Genomic DNA, 20720 nt, shown 5'->3' with positions numbered 1-20720 from the left:
TCTTCCTGACCTCTCCGCCCCCACCCCACTCCGGCCTATCACCCTCACCTTGACCTCCCTCCACCTATCGCATTTCCAACGCCCCTCCCCCAAGTCCCTCCTCCCTACCTTTTATCTTAGCCTGCTGGACACACTTTCCTCATTCCTGAAGAAGGGCTTATGCCCGAAATGTCGATTCTCCTGTTTCCTGGATGCTGCCTGACCTGCTGCGCTTTTCCAGCAACACATTTCCAGCTCTAGTTCTTAGTGGCCAACTGACAACAGATTAATAAATGAAGGTTGGGGGAGAGGAAAAATGGAGTATGAACACTCCCTAACGTAAATCCAATGCTATGCCATTTTGGTAGCATTTTTATTAATTTGTGGGAATTAGGGCAGCATTTCCTGCTCATCCCTAATTGTTAATTGCTGTGGATTTGGAGTCACATATAGGCCAGACCAGATAAATGGCAGTTTCCTTCCCTAAAGGATATTAGTGAATCAAATGGGCTTTTCCTGACAATTGATTCATGGTCATCACTAGACTCCTAATTGCAGATATTCATAGAATTCAAATTCCACCATCTGCCGTAGTGGGATTTGAACTCAGCTTCCCAGAACATTACCGGAGTCTCTGGATTAACAGTCCAGTGATAATACCACTAAGCTGTCACCTCCCCCATTATATTGGATTGATAATGCAAACCCCTAATACCATTCATACAATTACAGCAAGGTCCACAGGTTACTATGATGTCTCAGTAGGCAAGAGGCTTGCAGGGTGGCACCAAATCCAATAGATTGAAAGTGTTAAACTTGGATCTCTGATCTGTAGAATTAGCTGCTCAGCAGCAGAGGTGCTACTTGAAAGCTCGAGATAACATATGGTGGGAGAATAAAAAGAAGAGCTGATATAACTGTTAACCAGAGACAACCTGAGAAGGATGCGTTTATGCAGAATTGTGATGACAAAGCAGTAATGTAAATTCAGTTACATAAACCAGAAAAGGGAAACTACAGCAGATTTTCTAAAAAAAAAAATCACTCTTAAACTTAGATGGAGCTCTTAATCTCCAAACCTCAACGCTGACTCATTTTTCTGCTCAACCTGGTTTCTCCCTTCCAGTTTCAAAGTCTTATAAATTATGTCTCACAATGAGGCACGAACCATCCACACAATCAAGCATTTCTCTCTTTCAGATGCAGCCTAAGATTATTGGTGACTCACCTGGCATTAAACCGACGAGGAGATTAAAATCAAATTCGCCTTTCTTTGTGACACCCCACCCAGGGACGAAGGAGATGAATGTAGTTTCAGTGTTGTGTTCAAAGTCTACTAATATATCCTCAATGAGCAATTTTACGGAAGGATTTGAGCTATAGGGAAAGGCTGAATAGGCTGGGGCTGTTTTCCCTGGAGCGTCGAAGGCTGAGGGGTGACCTTATAGAGGTTTACAAAATTACGAGGGGCATGGATAGGATAAATAAACAAGGTCATTTCCCTGGGGTGGGGGAGTGCAGAACTAAAGGGCATAGGTTTAGGGTGAGAGGGGGAAGATTTAAAAGTGACCTAAGGGGCAACTTTTTCACACATAAACATGTATGGAATGAGCTGCCAGAGGAAGTGGAGGAGGCTGGTACAATTACAACATTTAAAAGGCATCTGGATGGGTACATGAATAGGAAAGGTTTAGAGCAGACCTGGGCATTTTACGGCCCGCGGGCCATATCCAGCCCTTTGGTTGTTCCTGTCAGGCCCGCATGAGGTCAATCTTAAATTACAATAAACAAATTCCTGACCACATTCAGTATTTCTGAACCTCACCGGTATAGATGGTTCCTGTCTGCTCTGGGCATGGTTCAATTCCAGTCTAGACATTTTATCAGATCTATATTAATAACAACTATACGATAGGTCACTCAGGTATATTTGAGTCAGGATTTGGGATACAAAAACAGGCAGAGTTTTATCTGTCAAAAAGGAGGGCCAACGTGTCAAAAGTCTGACTTAGTCCTGCTGACTTCTGGCCTTGGTTGGGCATGTTCAGAAATGCACAGGAAGCCCTAGTGAATCTGCAAGATCTCTAATTCAATTATTCTAAGATGCAGTCAATTCAGACTTTAAACACAGCTTATGGGTTTCACAAACTGTGCGAAACATGCCAGGATTTGTGGGGGGTGGACCATGAGAGCAGAGTGGGAAGACATTGCTCTACCAAAGTCAGGCTGGAAGGAGGTTAAAGACCAATTCTGCAATGTTCCTTGTATCTAGAATCCTTACTGTGTGGAAACAGGCCCTTCAACCCAACAAGTCCACACTGACCCTCTGAAGAGTAATCTACCCAGACCCATTCCCCTACATTTCCCCTGACTAATGAACCTAACCAACACATCCATGGGCACTATGGGCAATTTAGCATGGCCAATTCACCTAACCTGCACATCTTTGGACTGTGGGAGGAAACCGGAGCAATCCCACGCAGACACAGGAAAAAATGTGCAAACTCCACACAGACACCTGTCCGAGGCTGGAATTGAACCTGAGTCCTTGGCACTGTGAGGTAGCAGTGTTAACCACTGAGCCACCGCTACCTATTTGACAGGCTGTTACTCAGAGAACATGTTTAGAGCTTTCAATACTTTGGACGTTATGATTGTTACATTGGATGTCACTAAGACTGACATGTACGTTCCAATTATCGGTCTTCATTTCATCACGGGAACTATGTAGCACTCCATTGAAGCTCCGATGCAGAGCAAGAGATTCAGAAACATACTACTCCGCACTGCAAAAAGGCTGGAAACAACTCCAACTCAAGGGGAGGGAGACCCTGAACTGGAGGTCACAAAGCAAAATTGTTGGAGAAGCTCAGCAAGTTAGGCAGCAGAGATAGGAACAGCGTCTTCCTCCTCAGGAAGCTGAGGAAGATTGGTATGTCCATAAGGACCCTCACCAACTTCTTCAGGTGCACCATAGAAAACACACTGCCTGGGTGCATCCTGGCCTGGTATGGAAACTGCTCTGCCTAGGACTGAAAGAAACTACAGAAGGTGGTGTGCACAGCCCAGACCATCATGGAAGCCAATGTCCATGCAGTCCACTTACATGACTCACTACCGCAGAAAGGCTGCCATCATCATCAAAGACCCATTGCTCCCCAGTAATGCTCTCCTATAACCTCTTCCATCAGGTGGAAGATAATGAAGCCTGAACGAACGAACGAACACACACACACACACACGCACACACATACTCTTCCAGCCATTATTAGACTGATGAATGGATTCTCTAGCCTCAAATAATGCTGACCTTGCTAATGTGGATCACGTTGAGTGCACACCTGTATGCCTCAGTTTAAGATTTTTTGGTTTGCAAATCCTTGCTTACTATGGTCTGCCTGTACTGCTTGTAAACAAGGTTTTTCACTGTACTTCGATACACGTCACAATTAATCAATCAATCAACCAATCAATATACAGAGTCAGGTTCTGAAGAGATCATATCGAACTCAAAAATGTTAACTCAGTATCTCTCTCTACATAACGCTGAGCTCTCCAGCATCTCCTATTTGATTTCAGATTGCCAGGATCAACATATTCGGCTTTTATATTGGGGTGGGTGGGGGAGGGGTGGATAGGAATCAGCTTTCTCAAGATAATGGACGAGCAATGTCTGAGTGTTTCAGGGAAGATCATGGGCAACATTTGGGTTCTTTTGGAACTAGGTCTCTATCCCACTGCACCCAGAGGACACATCTTGCCATTGGCTGCCAAGATCGCAACAGTCGTGATTTTCATCTGAAGGGATTGCTAGCTGTCAGATTTCAATCTGCTTTGCACAAGTATCTCTCTAAGGTAACTGTTAATGTCAAGGCCAGACAGAGCAGACAGGGCTTGGAATGGTTGAATTCCCATCACGTTCAGAGTCATAGATTGAACACATGATAATCCAAGTGACCTCTGATCAACCAGCAGACTTTGTCAAGACAAAAGAATCTCCTTCCATCTTCAGTTGGATTGTGACCACAGGAAGGGTCTTTGCAACTCCTAGTAGAGTCAGTCTCTTAAAGTCAAGGGTTATTGTCCAAGCACATGGCTCTTGACACCTGTAAGAAGCCGCATTGCTCATGGAGAGCTACAATAAAACAGAATCCACGTTGGTGCAAAGTTACTGTAGGTGTGATTCAGGATCAGAGACGCGCATCACTCCATACAGCATAGGTTTCCAGAGGATAGGGATCTCCTGAGAAGATTGGAAGTGCAGGATGGGAGGGCCTTTTAGCAGCATGCCCACTCCATATGCCCTTTCACCACCTTCCCTCTCAAGGCCTCACCGACAATCCCATGCCAGCGAGAAGCTGGACAGCATTTCAGTGAGCCACTGAACAGCCACAGGGAGGGTCGTCTCTACCCTGCGCAGGGTGGATCAAGGCAAACGTGGCCTCTGTTTTCTGTCTGGTCTGTGGTGACTCACTCTTTCCATAGGAACTGAGCATCAGAGTATAGGCCTGAGGCTTCTCATGTTTGATATGGAAGTCTCCAATATCTTGCTCTCTCTCTCTTTTCAAAAGGCACACATCACCTCTGCAAGTAAGGGCAGAACCTTATTCTCCTTCTGTTGCCATTCCAGATTGACCACCTTTGTGGAGGTCTCTGACGGCTCAGGATTAGCGACACGCTGAGCAGAGTTTGGCAAGCTCTGCACCCAGGTTTCTCCATTGCTGCTATGATCTCCTCAAAGGTTCTCACATCTCATGTGAAATGCAGTGGTCAAGTGTAACACACTAAATTCAGGCCCAGCTGAAACCAGCTCCGACCAGACTCAAGTTGTCCGTTTAGTAGCGGCTCTGACAGAGAGTGATGTTTGAAATTAGAGCATGGTGAGGATGCTCACATTCCGTCAGCTTGGTAAGTCTGCAAACTCTGGTATCAATAAGGAGGTTATTTTTTGGACTGTTCTTTCGCTTGACATCATCACTCAGACAGAAGCTTCCTCAAATTACATATTTGGTTCTTTTAACATTCCTCTTGAACGTTAAGCAATCCTGGATTCTTTTCATTCGCTCCAACCCCCAGCAATACATTCTCTCTGGTATTTTACACACCAGAAAACTCCAAGGTATGACTGCATTAACTGGTCTGAAGCCAAATCCATCCAGCGTTTGGTCGGTTATCTTGCTAACACTCCACATGACCTTCAGAAAGCATTGCCGTGTTGTGACTGCAGCACTTTGTAGCAGGAATCTTAGCTGTGTCCATCTGTTTTCTTTGAACCTGCCTTCTCAGCCAGTCCAAAAGATCACCCACAGAACAAATGGACAGGGGGAGGCTGCCACTTTTGTGCTAACACGCCTTCGAGCAGAAGCAGCAGTACCCCTCACCAGACTACAAGAACCCTCAATGAAGCAGTCAGGCATCAGGGCACTGCTTCAAGAAGCAATGCCAGTGAAAGTTCAGAGCTTATCCAGTACAACTCCAGCCCAAGGCATAATTGCTGAACTCAGGATATTTGTCATGCACACAGAGCAGTGTTGTTTTAGCTTTGAAGAAATTTAATCCATTGTTGGCAAAAGGTACACTTCTAACAGTATGATACTGAACACTGCTGTTACTATCACCACAATTAACAATTAAGGTGGTTACGGTCACATTACAGAAAGAGAGAGAGAGAGAGAGAGAGAGAGAGAGAGAGAGAGACAGAAAAAAAGATAAAAGAAAGAAGGAAGACGAGAGAAAAAGGAAAATCACAGAATGATGAAGGTTAGAAGGGGAAATAACGAAAGGAAAGTTACACATCACAGAAGTAAGTAGAGATTTAACTAGCTGTAAAGAAGGGGAGACTGTAAGAATACAAACTAGAGAGATGAGTATTTGGCAGAGGTATAGTTAGACTCGAGGTCACTAATTGTGGTTTGGGTAAAAGGCTGGAGTAGATGGGCAATTGCAGTTACAATTAGATTAGATTAGATTATTTACAGTGTGGAAACAGGCCCTACGGCCCAACAAGTCCACACCAACCCTCCGAAGCGCAACACACCCAGACCCATTGCCCTATATTTACCCCTTCACCTAACACTACAGGCAATTTAGCATGGCCAATTCACCTAACCTGCATATTTTTGGACTGTGGGAGAGTAGAGGGATTGATGGTAAGTACTTACTGGCTAAGAGGCGTTTGGTGGGGGTGGAGTTATAGACACAAACAAGGGGGGGTTGAGTTACAGACTTGTGGGGCTATAGTTAGTGATTAGGGAAGAGATTGGAAGGTGGAAAAGTGTATTTACATGTTAAGTAAGGAACACTGATGCAGTACTGTTATAGTCTGGAATGTAGTTTAGATTACTTACAGTGTGGAAACAGGCCCTTCGGCCCAACAAGTCCACACCGCCCCGCCGAAGCGCAACCCACCCATACCCCTACATTTACCCCTTACCTAACACTACGGACAATTTAGCATGGCCAATTCATCTGACCTGCACATCTTTGGACTGTGGGAGGAAACCGGAGCACCCGGAGGAAACCCACGCAGACACGGGGAGAACGTGCAAACTCCACACAGTCAGTCGCCTGAGGCGGGAATTGAACCACTGTGCCACCGTGCCACCCACAATTGTTGAATAAAAACAAAGAACTGCAGGTGCTGGAAGTCTGAAACAAACAGAGGATGCTGGAGAAACTCAGCAGGTCTGGCAGCATCAGTGGAGAAAGAAAATTAATATTTCAAGTCTGCATATGAATCTTCTTCAGAAGTAGTTGTTGAAGATGAACTTACAGTGAATGTCAGCAGGGACAGCAACAGATTGGAGATGATGGCGGTGCTGGGAGTTGGTGGGGAGCGGTGGGGGAGAAGTGCTTATTATGGTGTGGTTACACATTACAGACTAGGGGATGACGGGTTCTGACACGCAGAACTGTAAACGAAATAAAGCGCACAATTTATCCATATAAAATACAAGGTTTAAAAGGAAAGCACTCAGAAGAGGTTATCTTGTCATTTTCAGCATTCCCAGTTTATATTCCTGAAGTCAAAAAAAAGGTACATTACACCATAAACCGCAATAAATTAGGCTGGCTTACAGGTTTGCAAATTGGCACAGCAGGACCATGAGGTAACATGCAAATTTAATTACTACTTAATTAATGTGAATGCAATTTTGATTAATGGCTCTAGCTCACAGCCAGAAAAAAAAACACATGAAATATGAGGGTTTTTTTTAATAAAGCTATTTTCAATCCTTGGATTGGTTCACCATTGCTATCTAATGACATCTGAAGATGGGTAAAGAGTAAATACCCAAATAAATTTAATGTCCTTCCAAGTAGGTTCGTTCAGACCCGTGATGGGTTTAGATGGAAATACAAATTTGTACTTTGGTCTTTGTTGCAGTATACTCAACAAGTTACCATACCATCACTCACAGGCTCAAGGACCGAACTAACTTATAAAAGGGTGGAATTAAACTTACCGGTGATGTTGGCCTTCAGTTCTTCATCAATGCTTTTGATTGCCTGCATCATCTTGGGGATTCCATTCTGCTTGACCAGCTCCTGTTTGTTCATGGTGTTGTTATAGATCAGGTTGCGCATTGCTGCTGTCGCACTCTGTTGCACTTCCAACGCATCGTGATTGAAGAGGTTCGCAAGCTTCGAGATGGCCTTCAAATTATAAGCCTAATAAGGGAAAACTATCCAATGTTAGCACTTGTAATACCGGGCTTGGTCATTACAACCCTCTAACTCGTCTTTACCAACTAAAGGACTCGAGAAAAGTCTTATTGGACTCAAAATGTTAAGTCTGTTTCTCTCCCTGAAGATGCTGTCAGAGCTGCTGAGTTTCTCTCATTTGTATTTAAGCTTTGGTAACATTCTGCCATAGATCTATAACAATAAGCAATGTTCTAATCTGTCTGCTAATTTTTCTGGGCACTGAGGTCTTCTAGCCTGGCTCTGAATATCAGATGATTAAGACCAAAGGCAGTCAGTCAGGATCAGCAAAAATCACAACATAAAGTTGGGCTTCCTTTGACAGAAAAGGTTTAGCTAAGAACTCTGGCCAGACTCAGAAATTTAGGAGATGCTGAAGGAGATAAAGATTATTTTGTTTCATAAAGCATGACTTATTAGCATAGAGGTGTGACGTTTTCATTATTTTACATTATGTTTCTATACTATAATAATAATGTTGTTCTGCAAGTTCATTTGTTACGAAACTTATACCAACTTATATCTGGACATGTCTTGCCAGGTATTTTCTCAACACACCTTTGGAGGATTGGTGGGGTATATGTTTGCAAATAGCCTGTTCAAATAACAAGGGGATATGTGAATGTTACACCCAACAATTCATTCCCATATACTGTCTCTAATAAAGCAACATATCACAAGGGTTTTCACAGAAGCGTTATCAAATATATCCTGATACTGAGCCTCACTGGAGATATTTGGGAAGATAGTTAAAAGCTTGATCAGAGAGGTAGATTTAAAAGGAATATCTTTAAGAAGCAAGGTGAATTGCAGGAGTTCAGGGACAAATCCCAGAGCTTAGGGCCTTGGCAGCTGATGACTTATGGTGGAGTAATTAAAAATCAAGGATCTGCAAGAGGCTAGAATAGCACTCACACAGATAACACAAGTGACATATTGCTACATGTAACAGAATGTCTACAGCAATACTTCAATTTAAAAGAATTTCAGAATAAAGAGTGATAAGCGACAGGAACTTAAAGGAAAATACTCAAAGCATTTCACTGATTCGCCATAGTCACCAATTCTTACTTGCTCTTTAGCACCCGCATCATGGTAGCATTCATGTTGGATATATCCAGCTCCAATCACTTGATTCTTAACGTCAGGAGAGCTCAGAAGGTTGACAGCAGTCGGCAGGTCCAAACCATCAGAACTAGAGAGAACGATATCGAGTTCAGGTTTCTAAACACATCTGCCGAAACATATTAGCGGCAAACAAGGAGTTACGGGCTAGATTTTGAAAGGTTGCTCTTGAGCTGTGCGGAATGGGATACTGGGCGTCAATGGTTGTAGAAAACTTTCAACTCATTAAAATAATAAGCGGATGGGAAAATTCCGTGAGGTGGATTGTCTACATTTCCAAGCTGGGGCGCAAGGCAAGTAGACCCAGGAGCAAGAGTGCAAAGTTCAAACATTCCATAACTTACAAAACTACCTATAATAACTGAGGAAGCCGGACTGGAAAGGAGCATCACTTACTGTAGAACGTACAAAGGCTAGTCCCGGCCTGGGACAGATGGTTTGTGCACCCCTATCACTGGGTATTTTCCTAACCAACCTGTTCAGCGATGTTATTTGGACACCTCTGGAGTAGGTGGGAATTGAACCCAAGTCTCCTGTCCCAGAGGCCTGGACTCTACCTCTGCGCTACAAGAACAAATACAGTGTGTGGCAAGAATGGAAAGTGAAATCTGCCATGCATTCGCTGGGATTTGAACCTGCGCCTCCTGCGGGGCCTCCCGGTGCAAGTCCAAACGATGCAGGTTACAAAGCTATTTTTCGTGGAGAGGATCATAGCAAAGCTAGATTCTCTCCACATGGAGCATTCACACAAGAGTGCTTTCTCCCAGAGAATGTCTACCAATCATGGCCTTTTGATAGGCTATAGGTGACGTGGCTAATTGCAGGTCTCCAAAAAAATATTTACTCAGCACAGCTCAATTAAATCCAGGACTGACCAGCTTGCTATGTAACTGAGCAGTTAAATAAGTTGTTTTATTAATGACCAGTTTTAGAGAGCCAAATGGCCTCTCTGTGTTGTGACTTTATTTGTGGGTGTGCTGTAATGGCATCACTAACTCAAAAATGGCTTTACGAGGTGGGTGGCATCACAATACGTTTGGATTTGGAAACACATGAAATTAAACACAATCCCTTTCTTCTCGGTGAATAACACTCTTGAAAATTCTGGACAATCTGAATGCGTTCTCTCGCATCCTAATTCTTACACCCTGTTCCTCTTATTGGTTTCACAGTAGATACATTATTAGTACAGAACTATGTAATTTGTTCATGTTTCTTGTCCAACTTCTTGTCCAAGATTTCCAGATTCTTTTGTTCCTTCAAGGCTTTTTTTCCCCGTTTTTTTCCCCCCAAAAAATCACAAAGGTCTTTGTTCTAAGAAATTATTTATTGTGCTTCATTTTTAAAAAAATATTTTTACTGAGGATTAGCATCTCGGCTTGTTAAAATGAGGGAATACTCTGACTGTATTAAGAAGAATTGAAATATTCAGTGATAAAGGTAACAGACAGTGACATTGATTGGACTGTGAAATCAATCAAATAAAAAAGCTTTGATAGGGCCACTTAGAAGAACTAAAATCCCCAAAATGCCATGCAAGCAACCTAAAAGTTTTAAAAGGTCTATTTATAGAATCTGGGAAATTCTAAATAATAGATTCCCCTCCCAATTTACAACTAATGAGCCAACTAGAAATTTGTTCTGATGAAACAATATCAATCTCTAAAATCGAGTCTTTCTCTCCCTCTCTCTAGAGATTCTATCCAGAGTTTTTCTGAGTTTCTTGCGAGTCAACAACAAAGATTAAAAATGCCCCACTCGCGTACAAAGTGAATTGAAAACCTTGCTAATACTGCTTCGCTTACAAGGTCAATTGCAGACTTACTGCGTCAGCTGGGCCATTTGAAATCCATCAAGCCTCGTCGCTTCTAACTCCTGCGCTTGGAGGTCTCCCAATTCCCGCATACTGCCCTCCAATCTGCCCAAACTGCGAAGCGATGGAGCATGTGCCATTTGCACTGTTGAGTAGGAACCTGAAGCTGTTCTTCCTCGAGCTACTTTGCTGCTTTGCTGGACTCTCTGCAAGGTGCGCTGAGCTGGGGGTCTGATTTGTCGACGGTCAGACATCTCCTCCATCCCTTCCACTGCGTAACCAGCCATACCCACTGATCCACTTAAGGATCTAGGCAGGCTCAAATTACCCATTTGCTTGACTGGAGATTTACTGGTCACGTGGCTCATATTGTAGGTGTTGGTGCTATAGCTATTGCGGCCACGTGAGGATGAATAGCCATTATCAACCTGATCTGACATCATGCTGGTCTCTCCATCGTCTACTCTTTGGTAAACGGCCTGTCCATTCATTTGTGCTCCAGACCAAGGCTTCTTCCTCATGATCTCAGCATGTTTACCAGGCAGCTGCATTGAGTGTAGTGACAAGTTGTCAATGTCCTGCTGATCCATTAGTCCTTGGTTGACATATCTGTACGTTGTGGACTGATGGAAGGACTGTGGTCTTGAAGACGTCTGATGAATTGAAATGGGTCTGTAATGAGAGATCATCTCCTCCCTTTGCCTGACATATTGATCTCCTGTGGTTGCCCCTTTGAAGGAGTAATCCCCCACGGCTGAACGAGACGACCAGTTTCGACTCGTCCCCTGTTTGTACATCGATGGCTTGGCAGTCTGGGGGAGAAAACCAATAACTCTGAAACCTATTAAGCACAGCACCACAAAAGCAAACTCGAAACAGTTCAATTATGAAGTCCAGATGTTTAATATGTTCCTCAACTCCACTGACTTCAACTGCTCAACATAAGTACTGAATCACGTAGGGCTTTGGTTTTACAGTTGTTGGCAAATCTATGAAGTTGGAAGCAATTTTTCAGCCAGTGAATGTTGGCAGCTACTTGACTGCAGTATGCATCACAGTACTGCCCTGCCCTATTCTCTGCCAGTGGTCCACCTGCACAATATCAGGACCACTGACTAGCAATTGTATCTCATTTGTTAAGCACAAAAACATGCTCTTTGGTTCACATTTACACCAAGTAGTTCTCTATAAAATAATCTCACTCATTCACTATTTCCCTTTTCCAATAAGCAACTTAACTCCCTTTTTTCTAAAAAACACAATAGTTTGAGGCAGAGGATGTACATGGAGGATGGTTCGAATTGTAAAGAAACTTTTCAAATCTCCTGTCTAATTTTGAGATTATTTGTCATAAATTTGCCACCAACCAGTAAGATCAATCTATCATGGGTCTTTACAATGACAACTAGTTTATTGTTTATCTTTCCCAGCCTCTGGGGGAAAAAAAAAGTAGTTACTTTTCAGATTGTCTTCAGAACTGTCAACTTTAATCCCTGGCAAAAGCTCAATGGATTTGAGTTTATATTCTTCCCATATTTAGTGTGCAGAAATCACAAGCTTTAGTGCCGATCACCAAACTGCACCTTCAGTCAAGGAGCAATATTTCCAGAAAGACTTCTCATTGTCAAGCCATATATGAAAACATTAGTTACTCCAGCTTTTGATTTCCAAATCAGTGCACTCTGAGCATTGTTCCTTGCTGCAAGTGACTAATTAACGAACATAGGAACAGGACAAAGTTCCTTGAAATCATTCAACTAGATCATGGTTGATCTTCACTTCATTTCAATACATTTCAAATTCATTTTCAACTTCTGAAAATAGGTGCAGAAATCTCCTACATCCATAATTGTTCTGACATTTTGGAATCTATAGCATATTAGAATACTGTAATGTTCTGCAACAAACACTAACTCTACTCTTTATTAAGCTCAAATCTGAAAATACAAATTAAACTTCAAACATATTTTGGAGCACAAAGTATTTCCTATTATGTAAACGTGTTGAATGCAAATAGAGTCGGAGTAGAACAGCATGGAAACAGACCCTTTCGTCCAACTCATCCATGCCAACCAGATTTCCTAAATAAATCTAGTCCCATTTACCAACATTTGGCCCATATCCCTCTAAACCCTTCCTATTCATATATACCCATCCAGGTACCTTTTAAATGTTGTAATTGTACCAGCCTCCACCACTTCCTCCGGCAGCTCATTCCAGCCACACAGCATCGTCCGCATGAAAAAGTTGCCTCTTAAGTCCCTTTTAAAGTTTCCCTTCTCACCTTAAACTTATGCCCTCTAGTTTCGGACTCCCACACCCTGGGAAAAGGACCTTAACTATTCACTCTAACAACACCCCTCATTTATTATATAAACCTCTATAAAGGTCAGCCCTCAGCCTCCAACACTCCACAGAAAATAACCCAGCCTATTCAGCCTCTCCCTACAGCTCAAACCTTCAAACCCTGGCAACATCCTTGTAAATTTGCATTATACAAAAATGCTACAATTCCTGAAGGGACTGCAGTGTCTGGTCTCCAAATGATTGAAGGGCAATGTTTGGAATTATGTATTCCAAGATCCTTGCTTTTATTGCCATGGATATTTTTTGCTGCAGGAAATAAAACCCTACCCAAATGAGGAAGCAGAAACATGACTGCTACCTCCCCCCACAACCCCCGCGAAGGATCATTACACCCACATAATGGCTCAGTTGCGATCCTAGTCATGTTTGAGCTGTTCGTGAAACTATAACAGCAGAGATAAACTACAACACTGGGGGCCGTATACTCACAGAGTACTTTCTCTCAGTTACAAAGGCTTGAGACTTGGAGGCGAAGCTTGGCATAGTTGCCACTGGATATCTCACTCCAAAAGAATCTGTGGTAACACACAAAAAGGGAAAATTCTTAATTACATTAAGAAAACATTCCTTCCCAATTTCTCATCCCTTGCTGGGTTATTGATATGATTATCGAGTGAAGGCGCCAGGTACTTGGCTGAAATAACCACTCTTCAACAAAAGCGATCAGACACTGAGGCCAATGACTTGCACAACGATCCCAATCTCCTGCTGAAAAACTTCAGCAGGAATGATCTAAACAGCTGCTGCATAACATCTGTAAATTCCCGACAGGAGATCGGGACAGTGCATAGAAATTCAAGATATTATCTAATTTGCCTGTGCCTAGATGTTATGACACAGGCCTGGAGCAGGTGGGATCGAGCTCAGAAGTAGGGACACTACCACCATACCACAAGTATCTGAACATCTGTGGACCATTCTACAACAAGCAGCATCTCAGTAGATGCTAAGACTGTCCTTGCCCATAAAGACATGCATTGCTGCAACTAGAAGCACAACGCCTGAATCTTATGTTTTCTTTCCTCACCTTAGGGCAGGACACTCACCCGACATTCGCTAATTGCAACACAGATCAGATTTCCAAACCATTGATCCTCTTGTCTATACGTCAATCCCTTCAACACCAATTTATGGAATTTCAAAACCAATTACTGCTCACTCAGTATCTCTTCCATACCATGCTCCTCCAAAATTAAAGATTACAACAGAACAAAAAAAATCAAAAAGTAGTTACAATGAATATTAAACATTTATAAAATTTAGTCGCAGTCTACGTCAAACCAACCTAACTTTAATGGGTCTACATCCATGCTAAGTGCATGGAAATTATGATTACTATTACAAAAAAGCTGTAGCAATCTTGTAAATGAATCAAAGCACAGCAGGGATCATTGTTCAGTTTGTGCCTTCTTAATCTGGCAGCCTCAGGACTGGGCCTTGCCAGAAACAGGTGGTCACATTTCAGGGTCAACAATGGAGTTTTAAAAACAATCCCATTCTGCTTCTCTTCACTGAACGGGCTGACTCAGACAACAGCATTCCCGTTAAGAGAGTTTCTGGGGACACTCAATGTACTTGGAGTTAGAGCAGTTGGACAGGCACTTTATACAAGGACTGAGGATCACCTGCCTGTTCTTCTTGCTTGAACCAAACTTGCAGCCTGATGTTTGTCTTTCTTTAGTGAGTCTCCCTTGCATCATATGCACAGATCTGACCTCTTTCTCAGAAAGAGATCTTCTTTGCTCCAATACATATATCAGATCTGTGGCCAACTAAATGCATTTATTGATGAAAATTTTGTACTGCAACTTTGGTTTTACCATGAATGTCGTTCATTTTTATTTCACCCTGCAGTATCATTGGCACAAACTCTTCATCAGTTAGTTGATTCACAATTGGTGCATCTTTGTCAACACTCATTCAGACCTGCAAGCTTTCCTTTCTCAAGTCTTTAGTTGCCTCAAGCACCACAGGGAATCAACATACTTTCAGCATTATCTAGCAACTCAAGAATACATATGTTTGTCTTGAGCCTGTCTGAGGTCCACTTCCTGAGCTACATATGGACGGGTTGGACCAAAGGGTTTGTTTGCATGCTGCATATCTCTATGAAAGCTGGTCACAGATTGTGCTGTATATTCTTCAGAGTGGAGAGAGCTACTTTTTCCAGGAATGAGGTAGTAAACAAACTATTACTCGGAGGTTAAATTCTTTCCAAAATACTAATCAAGGACCTCTTGACAGTAATTGTCGATAACAAATGTCCAAAAATAGTTCAGCATCTAAATATCATCTTTGTTGCACTGCAAAATGCGTCTTCTTCAGAAAATGTGGAATAATAATGGCGCAGATCACAGGGAGTGCTGGATTAGAAAAGTACACCTTGTACTCACATGCAGACAAACTAAATCTTAGTTTCATTATTAGACTTGGAAATGATGCTCAAGTACAAACTAAAAGAAAAAAAAATGTTGTCATAGAGGCAACAAGCGTGAAACTGTTGTTGCATTTCTATAGCTTGACCTCATCTACACCAATGAGACTTAGCTGAAAATGTGTTGCTGGAAAAGCGCAGCAGGTCAGGCAGCATCCAAGGAACAGGAGAAGCGACGTTTCGGGCATAAGCCCGTCTTCAGGCTTATGCCCGAAACGTCGATTCTCCTGTTCCTTGGATACTGCCTGACCTGCTGCGCTTTTCCAGCAACACATTTTCAGCTCTGATCTCCAGCATCTGCAGTCCTCACTTTCTCCACCAATGAGACTTACTACAGTTTGAACTAAACTCCAACCAACTGAGCTTAACATTACTAAATTTTAAAAGTACACTCTGTTGTGGCATCCCATGCAAACTCAAACATCATTGTAGATTTTTTTTTAAAAAGATGATTAAACAAATATTCATGAAATGGTTCAGTCACCTGTCCAATTTATTAAACTGAGATCTGAAGCATGGCTAGAAAAAGTGTCTTGCTTATTTGCTGCCTACTCTATCCATCAAATTAAATTTAGTGCCACCATTGCGCAAATTCCCAGTGCTAAACTATGAGCTCTTTCTTTTCTTTTCCAAAGCAAGCATTGTAGATTGTTGGAGGAAGGGTAGCGAGAACAGTTTAGATTTGCCAGAGATATGTTAGAATTGGAATTAGAAAGCATTTAACTATAACAGGGATTGAGAGAGGAGAAATTGTACATAATCCACAGTATTACACCCGAAGGAGGAAAATATAGAGTAAAGATTGATCAAGAATGAAAGCTAAACTGAATACATAGATCATATATGAGATGGCAAGATTTCTCTTGTACTTTTTGACTAGAAATTTAAGTGGGATAAGGAACAGTATCGATATTCTTGATAAATCTGAGTTTTATAGTGACTTACGAGCTACTGAAATTAACAGTTATTTTTACTAGCTTCAGCACAAACAGCAATCTTATATGATCAATAAAAAGTAATTTGTTTTATTCGTATTTGGAATATGGATATCGCTGACAAGGACACCATTTGTGATCTATCCCAAGTTGCCTTTGATTCAATTGGCTTTCCAGGTTTCTAAGAGTTGCTCTGGGTCAGGAGTCACATATAGGCCAGATTGGATAAGGACAACAGATTCCCTTCTCCAAACGACATTATTGAACTAGATGAATTTTCACGACAAATAGACATGGTCACCATTGGTTAACTAAACATTAACTTGTACTCACGAGAAGAAACCGAACAGTGCAACTTCTAAATTGCAAAATGCATTTTAACATTAGAAAGTCCTGAAATTTCACAGGAATTCACACTGTGACCATGGACTTTGATTCAAAAGTTCAATCAACCACTGTGTCAAAACACTAAGCTATGAGAAACATTCTTCCATTGCTGCTACAGAAAGCATCTTTTGCTTCAAAGTTGCAGTTCGAACTCAGCTTGGAGAGAACTGTTCTCATATTTCCTTTATGAAAGTCATGAATAATGAAGATATAAACCTTGTAATAAGAAAAGGACAATAAGGTAATGAAGGCCATACAAAGCGCTGATGTATTTGAGACAGATCTTGAACTGCTAACTAAGGATCTGAGAACAGTTGCAGTGAGTGAAGCCGAACTGGAGTCGCGACACAGCAAAAAAATCTGAATGAGGCAGCTAAAAGTTCACCAGGCATTGTTGGGTAGGGAACTAATTTAAAGCTATTAACTGTGGAATGTTTCTTCAAGTATTAACACCTCAGATATTCAGGAACTGTCTTCTAATGAACTGTAATAAAATATTTTTGAAATAATGTGGAAGGAGTGGTAATGTGAGAGCTCACAGTTTAGTACTGGGAATTTGCGCAATGGGGGCACTAAATTTAATTTGATGGATAGAGTAGGCAGCAAGTAAGTAAGACACTTTTTCCAGCCATGCTCCAGATTGCAGTTAATAAATTGGACAAGTAACTGAACCATTTCACGAATATTTGTCTCTTATTCAATAGAAATAAAATGGAGCTAGACATTTTATTCAGAAAGTGAGATTCTAAAACTTGTACTCTGAATATCACAGGCCCCTTGACATTAAGACTGCCGAAAATGATGCCACAGTTTTTGGAAGCGACAGAAAATTTAGAGAACACCAGCAATATTACACCATTAGTAGAATAATCCCTGATAGAGATATTAACACACTCTACCCTAGGAGAGTGCTCAGTTTGAAAAAATCTCATCTCCACAAACCAAACTTTCTGATATTTTTCGAGTTCAAGTAATTTGTTTTTGTTTCAACAAGTTATTTACTATATTCTTCTTAGTATCTCCAACATATTTTAAAGGAAACTGGAGAGGTGAGTGTTACATCACAACCAGAACAGCTCACCAGTCTTCACATGAAGAAAACAAATGGTTATATCATGAAAACTTTAGAGATTCTGACAGGAACTGAATAGTGAGGTTACACAAACAATGCATGAAAAGCCATCTGTAATTATTGATTCCACATGAGTTTTGAGAAAAATCTTTTCCCATACTTTATACATAAATGCATCAAAAACTTTAAAATTTTAGGAGCTTCGAATTACATCATAAAGTTACAGCAAATCTCAGGCGTATGGGATTCATCAGAATTCCAAAATGCTCTTTGACAAATGGCATGTTATACAATTTTCAACACTTAAATGGCTTACCGCAAGTTTAATTTTGCATTGTTGAGATCGTAATAGGTATTTAAGATCTCTAGCGTGAACTGGAGAGAATGAAAATTTTATGGCCAGGAGCATAACCTTGACATGGTAGCTATTGTTTTATCACATATTTTAATATTTGATGTCAGCTGTTGATCTCGACAATTCATAAGTTCCTCTCTGACTATAATGGAACAGCCCTCACTGTTCTCTTCCAGCTCTTTGTTTCTATTCATTCATAAGTTGAAACGTGCCTCACACCATAAAGTAGCATTGCTCTGCATTTTTCCAACTGTAATTTCAAATTGAGTTTACACTGTCAAGAAAAGGTCAAGGCATTTGCTCCCTCCGCAGAAGTGACAGAAAATTTACAGGGACCTATTGTTTTCATCATTATTAAAGGAGATTAATTTTCTTTGGTCAGTTTTGTTAATCTATTGAATTAACAAATATAAAAATGTCTAAGGGGCAGTTTCTGTTTGAGAAGGAACTGGTGAACAAGGTTAGACAAACGTGACTGATCTATATAAATGAGGACTCAAGTTTAGCACCTCTTATTCAGTTCTGCAATGTTCTTCCACATATGTAAAGTACATGGGGTCCATACTGTGGTTATCATGCAGAAGTCAGAAAGCAGTTCAGATCATATGAAAAGTAGAAAGAAAATTGAATGTAGTTACCATATGAATTTCAAACAGAGTATCTGGAACAAATAGTTATGACTAAATGTTTGCCAACAAAAGGGTAAGGTGGACAACCTGCAAGTGACACCTCTGTGTACAAGATGAGATCTGCCCACAATCCTGAACTTTACACAGCGAGGCACACCCAAAATTTCCCTACTGTCAGTATACAGATCATGCACGGTTTGAGGGGATTTACTGAGCTCGGTTTCGGATAAAAGAGAGAGCATTCCCTTGGGATATAGCGTGTTAATATATTTTTGAAAAAAAAATTAAACCCAGAGATTCAAATATTCTCTACGACTCAGTACGTGCAAGCAAGGACACACATTGCAAATGCAACACCATCGGAACATCAAACTCTCTTTTTTTAAGACCATGACTGGAAAGAAACAGTTGTGGGACGAATACTTAAGTATCTAAGGGTGACAGCGGAGAAAGATGCCAATCACAAGTTTTATTTTTGCAAACAATTAAACAAGCACACAGAAGCAGAGAGAGTGTGTGTGTTTACCTCCACAGACTGAGCCGGCCCGGCTACTGCTGCTACTCTTGAGCATAGTGCGGACCTGCTCCTGGACCCTCATGCTCTTCTGCTGGGAGCCGTCCCTGTGGTCGAGCTGGGTATCCGAGGGCATGGCCAAGGTGGACATCGGGGCGTCCGTGGGCAAGGCCGACTTGAGGAAATAACTCTCTTGCGTCATGTTCATCTTCACAACGTACTCCTGCTTCTTCGTTAACTCTCAGAAGTGAGCCACAGAGGTGTGCGCGTTAAATTAGTCCATGCAATCCGAAAGTAAGATTCTCCCTCACCTACACACTCACTCACTTACTTACTTACTTACTCACACTGTCACTCGGCAACTCTTCGTGGGGCGAGGCCAAGGTGACATCAGGAAAAGGAAAAAAAAAGGGCTGGAGCAAACCCGCCCTAACCCCACCTTCCTCAGGTGACTCACTCTCAGCCTTGCGGGGGAAGGTACTCAGTGGCCTCTTCACATTCAACGCGTCAGGCTTTTTTTTTGCTTTTTAAAAAAGACCTTACGTGGAATGTGTAATGTAATGGAATGCAATGGTCAGACTTTTATTGCCCATCCCTTGGACCGGGTGGTTTGCTTGTGAGGAGAGTCATCAGAGTTTGATGGGAGACTACGTAAGAATATCCTTCCCGACAGGAAGTTCATAAATCGATTTATAAACAATAAGCTGTCTAGTTTTCAAGTCCAATTTTCTTTTTTTAAATATCGAATTTCCATTCCACCAGCTGCCTTGGTGAGATTTGAACTTGCGTTTCCCACAGCATTAATTTGTTTCTTTGAAGGGCTAATCCAATGATATTACCACTCCACCGCCACCTCCTGAATTTATTGGCTTGAAAAGTTTTAATTCTGGTTCTCTTTTCCACAGCTGCTGTTAAACTTATTGATTTTAAATTTCCGAAAACTGCAGCATTTTTGCTTTCTGTAGTGTTATTTCATCACCCTCTTTGGAGGACTGAAGGAAGAATTATCTGTTAGGACCAAGGGTAATATAAGATCACAGCTCTTGGGCAGTATTTCTGGTGCTGTCATCGACCAGCTTTCATCCTTTCCAGGAGTGTTTAGCACCCGGTAGCTCTTAATCCAGATATCTCTTTCCAATTTTCTTAGTTTTTGCCTCAGTGAGCCTATTTACTGTGAGCAACAAACTACATAACAATTGACACACTAATTGTCGAGTAACAGTTATTTGTACAGTAGTTCTCTTTCTAAGTGAAAGTGCAAATTTTATGTACCTAAAAAAATTGCAAAATTGGTGCCACAATTCTCTCATTACAATCACAATAATTCCATTGTGCTCATGGTTTAAAAAACAGGGCGGATTGATCTCAAGAGCCTTTTCTAAACCTTAGGAAGAATGATAACTACT

General features: G+C 41.6%; 1 protein-coding gene across 1 annotated transcript in view; it reads right to left on the bottom strand.

Annotated features, from left to right (window-relative positions):
- Positions 1-19736, bottom strand: part of LOC122557944 (plakophilin-3-like) — a 54235-nt gene extending 34499 nt beyond the window's left edge. Inside the window, exons 1-5 of the mRNA XM_043706192.1 lie at positions 19327-19736; positions 13418-13503; positions 10634-11433; positions 8755-8878; positions 7446-7650 (exon numbers count right to left, since the gene is read on the bottom strand). Coding sequence (XP_043562127.1) covers positions 7446-7650; positions 8755-8878; positions 10634-11433; positions 13418-13503; positions 19327-19522 — 1411 coding nt within the window. The 5' untranslated portion in view covers positions 19523-19736. The remainder of the gene's footprint in view (positions 1-7445; positions 7651-8754; positions 8879-10633; positions 11434-13417; positions 13504-19326) is intronic.
- Between the last annotated feature and the right edge of the window lie 984 nt (positions 19737-20720).

The sequence above is a fragment of the Chiloscyllium plagiosum genome, chromosome 16 (assembly GCF_004010195.1).
Source record: "Chiloscyllium plagiosum isolate BGI_BamShark_2017 chromosome 16, ASM401019v2, whole genome shotgun sequence".
Lineage (NCBI taxonomy): Eukaryota > Metazoa > Chordata > Chondrichthyes > Orectolobiformes > Hemiscylliidae > Chiloscyllium > Chiloscyllium plagiosum.
Note: the sequence above shows the minus strand (reverse complement) of the source record. Positions and strands in the feature narration are given on the sequence as shown.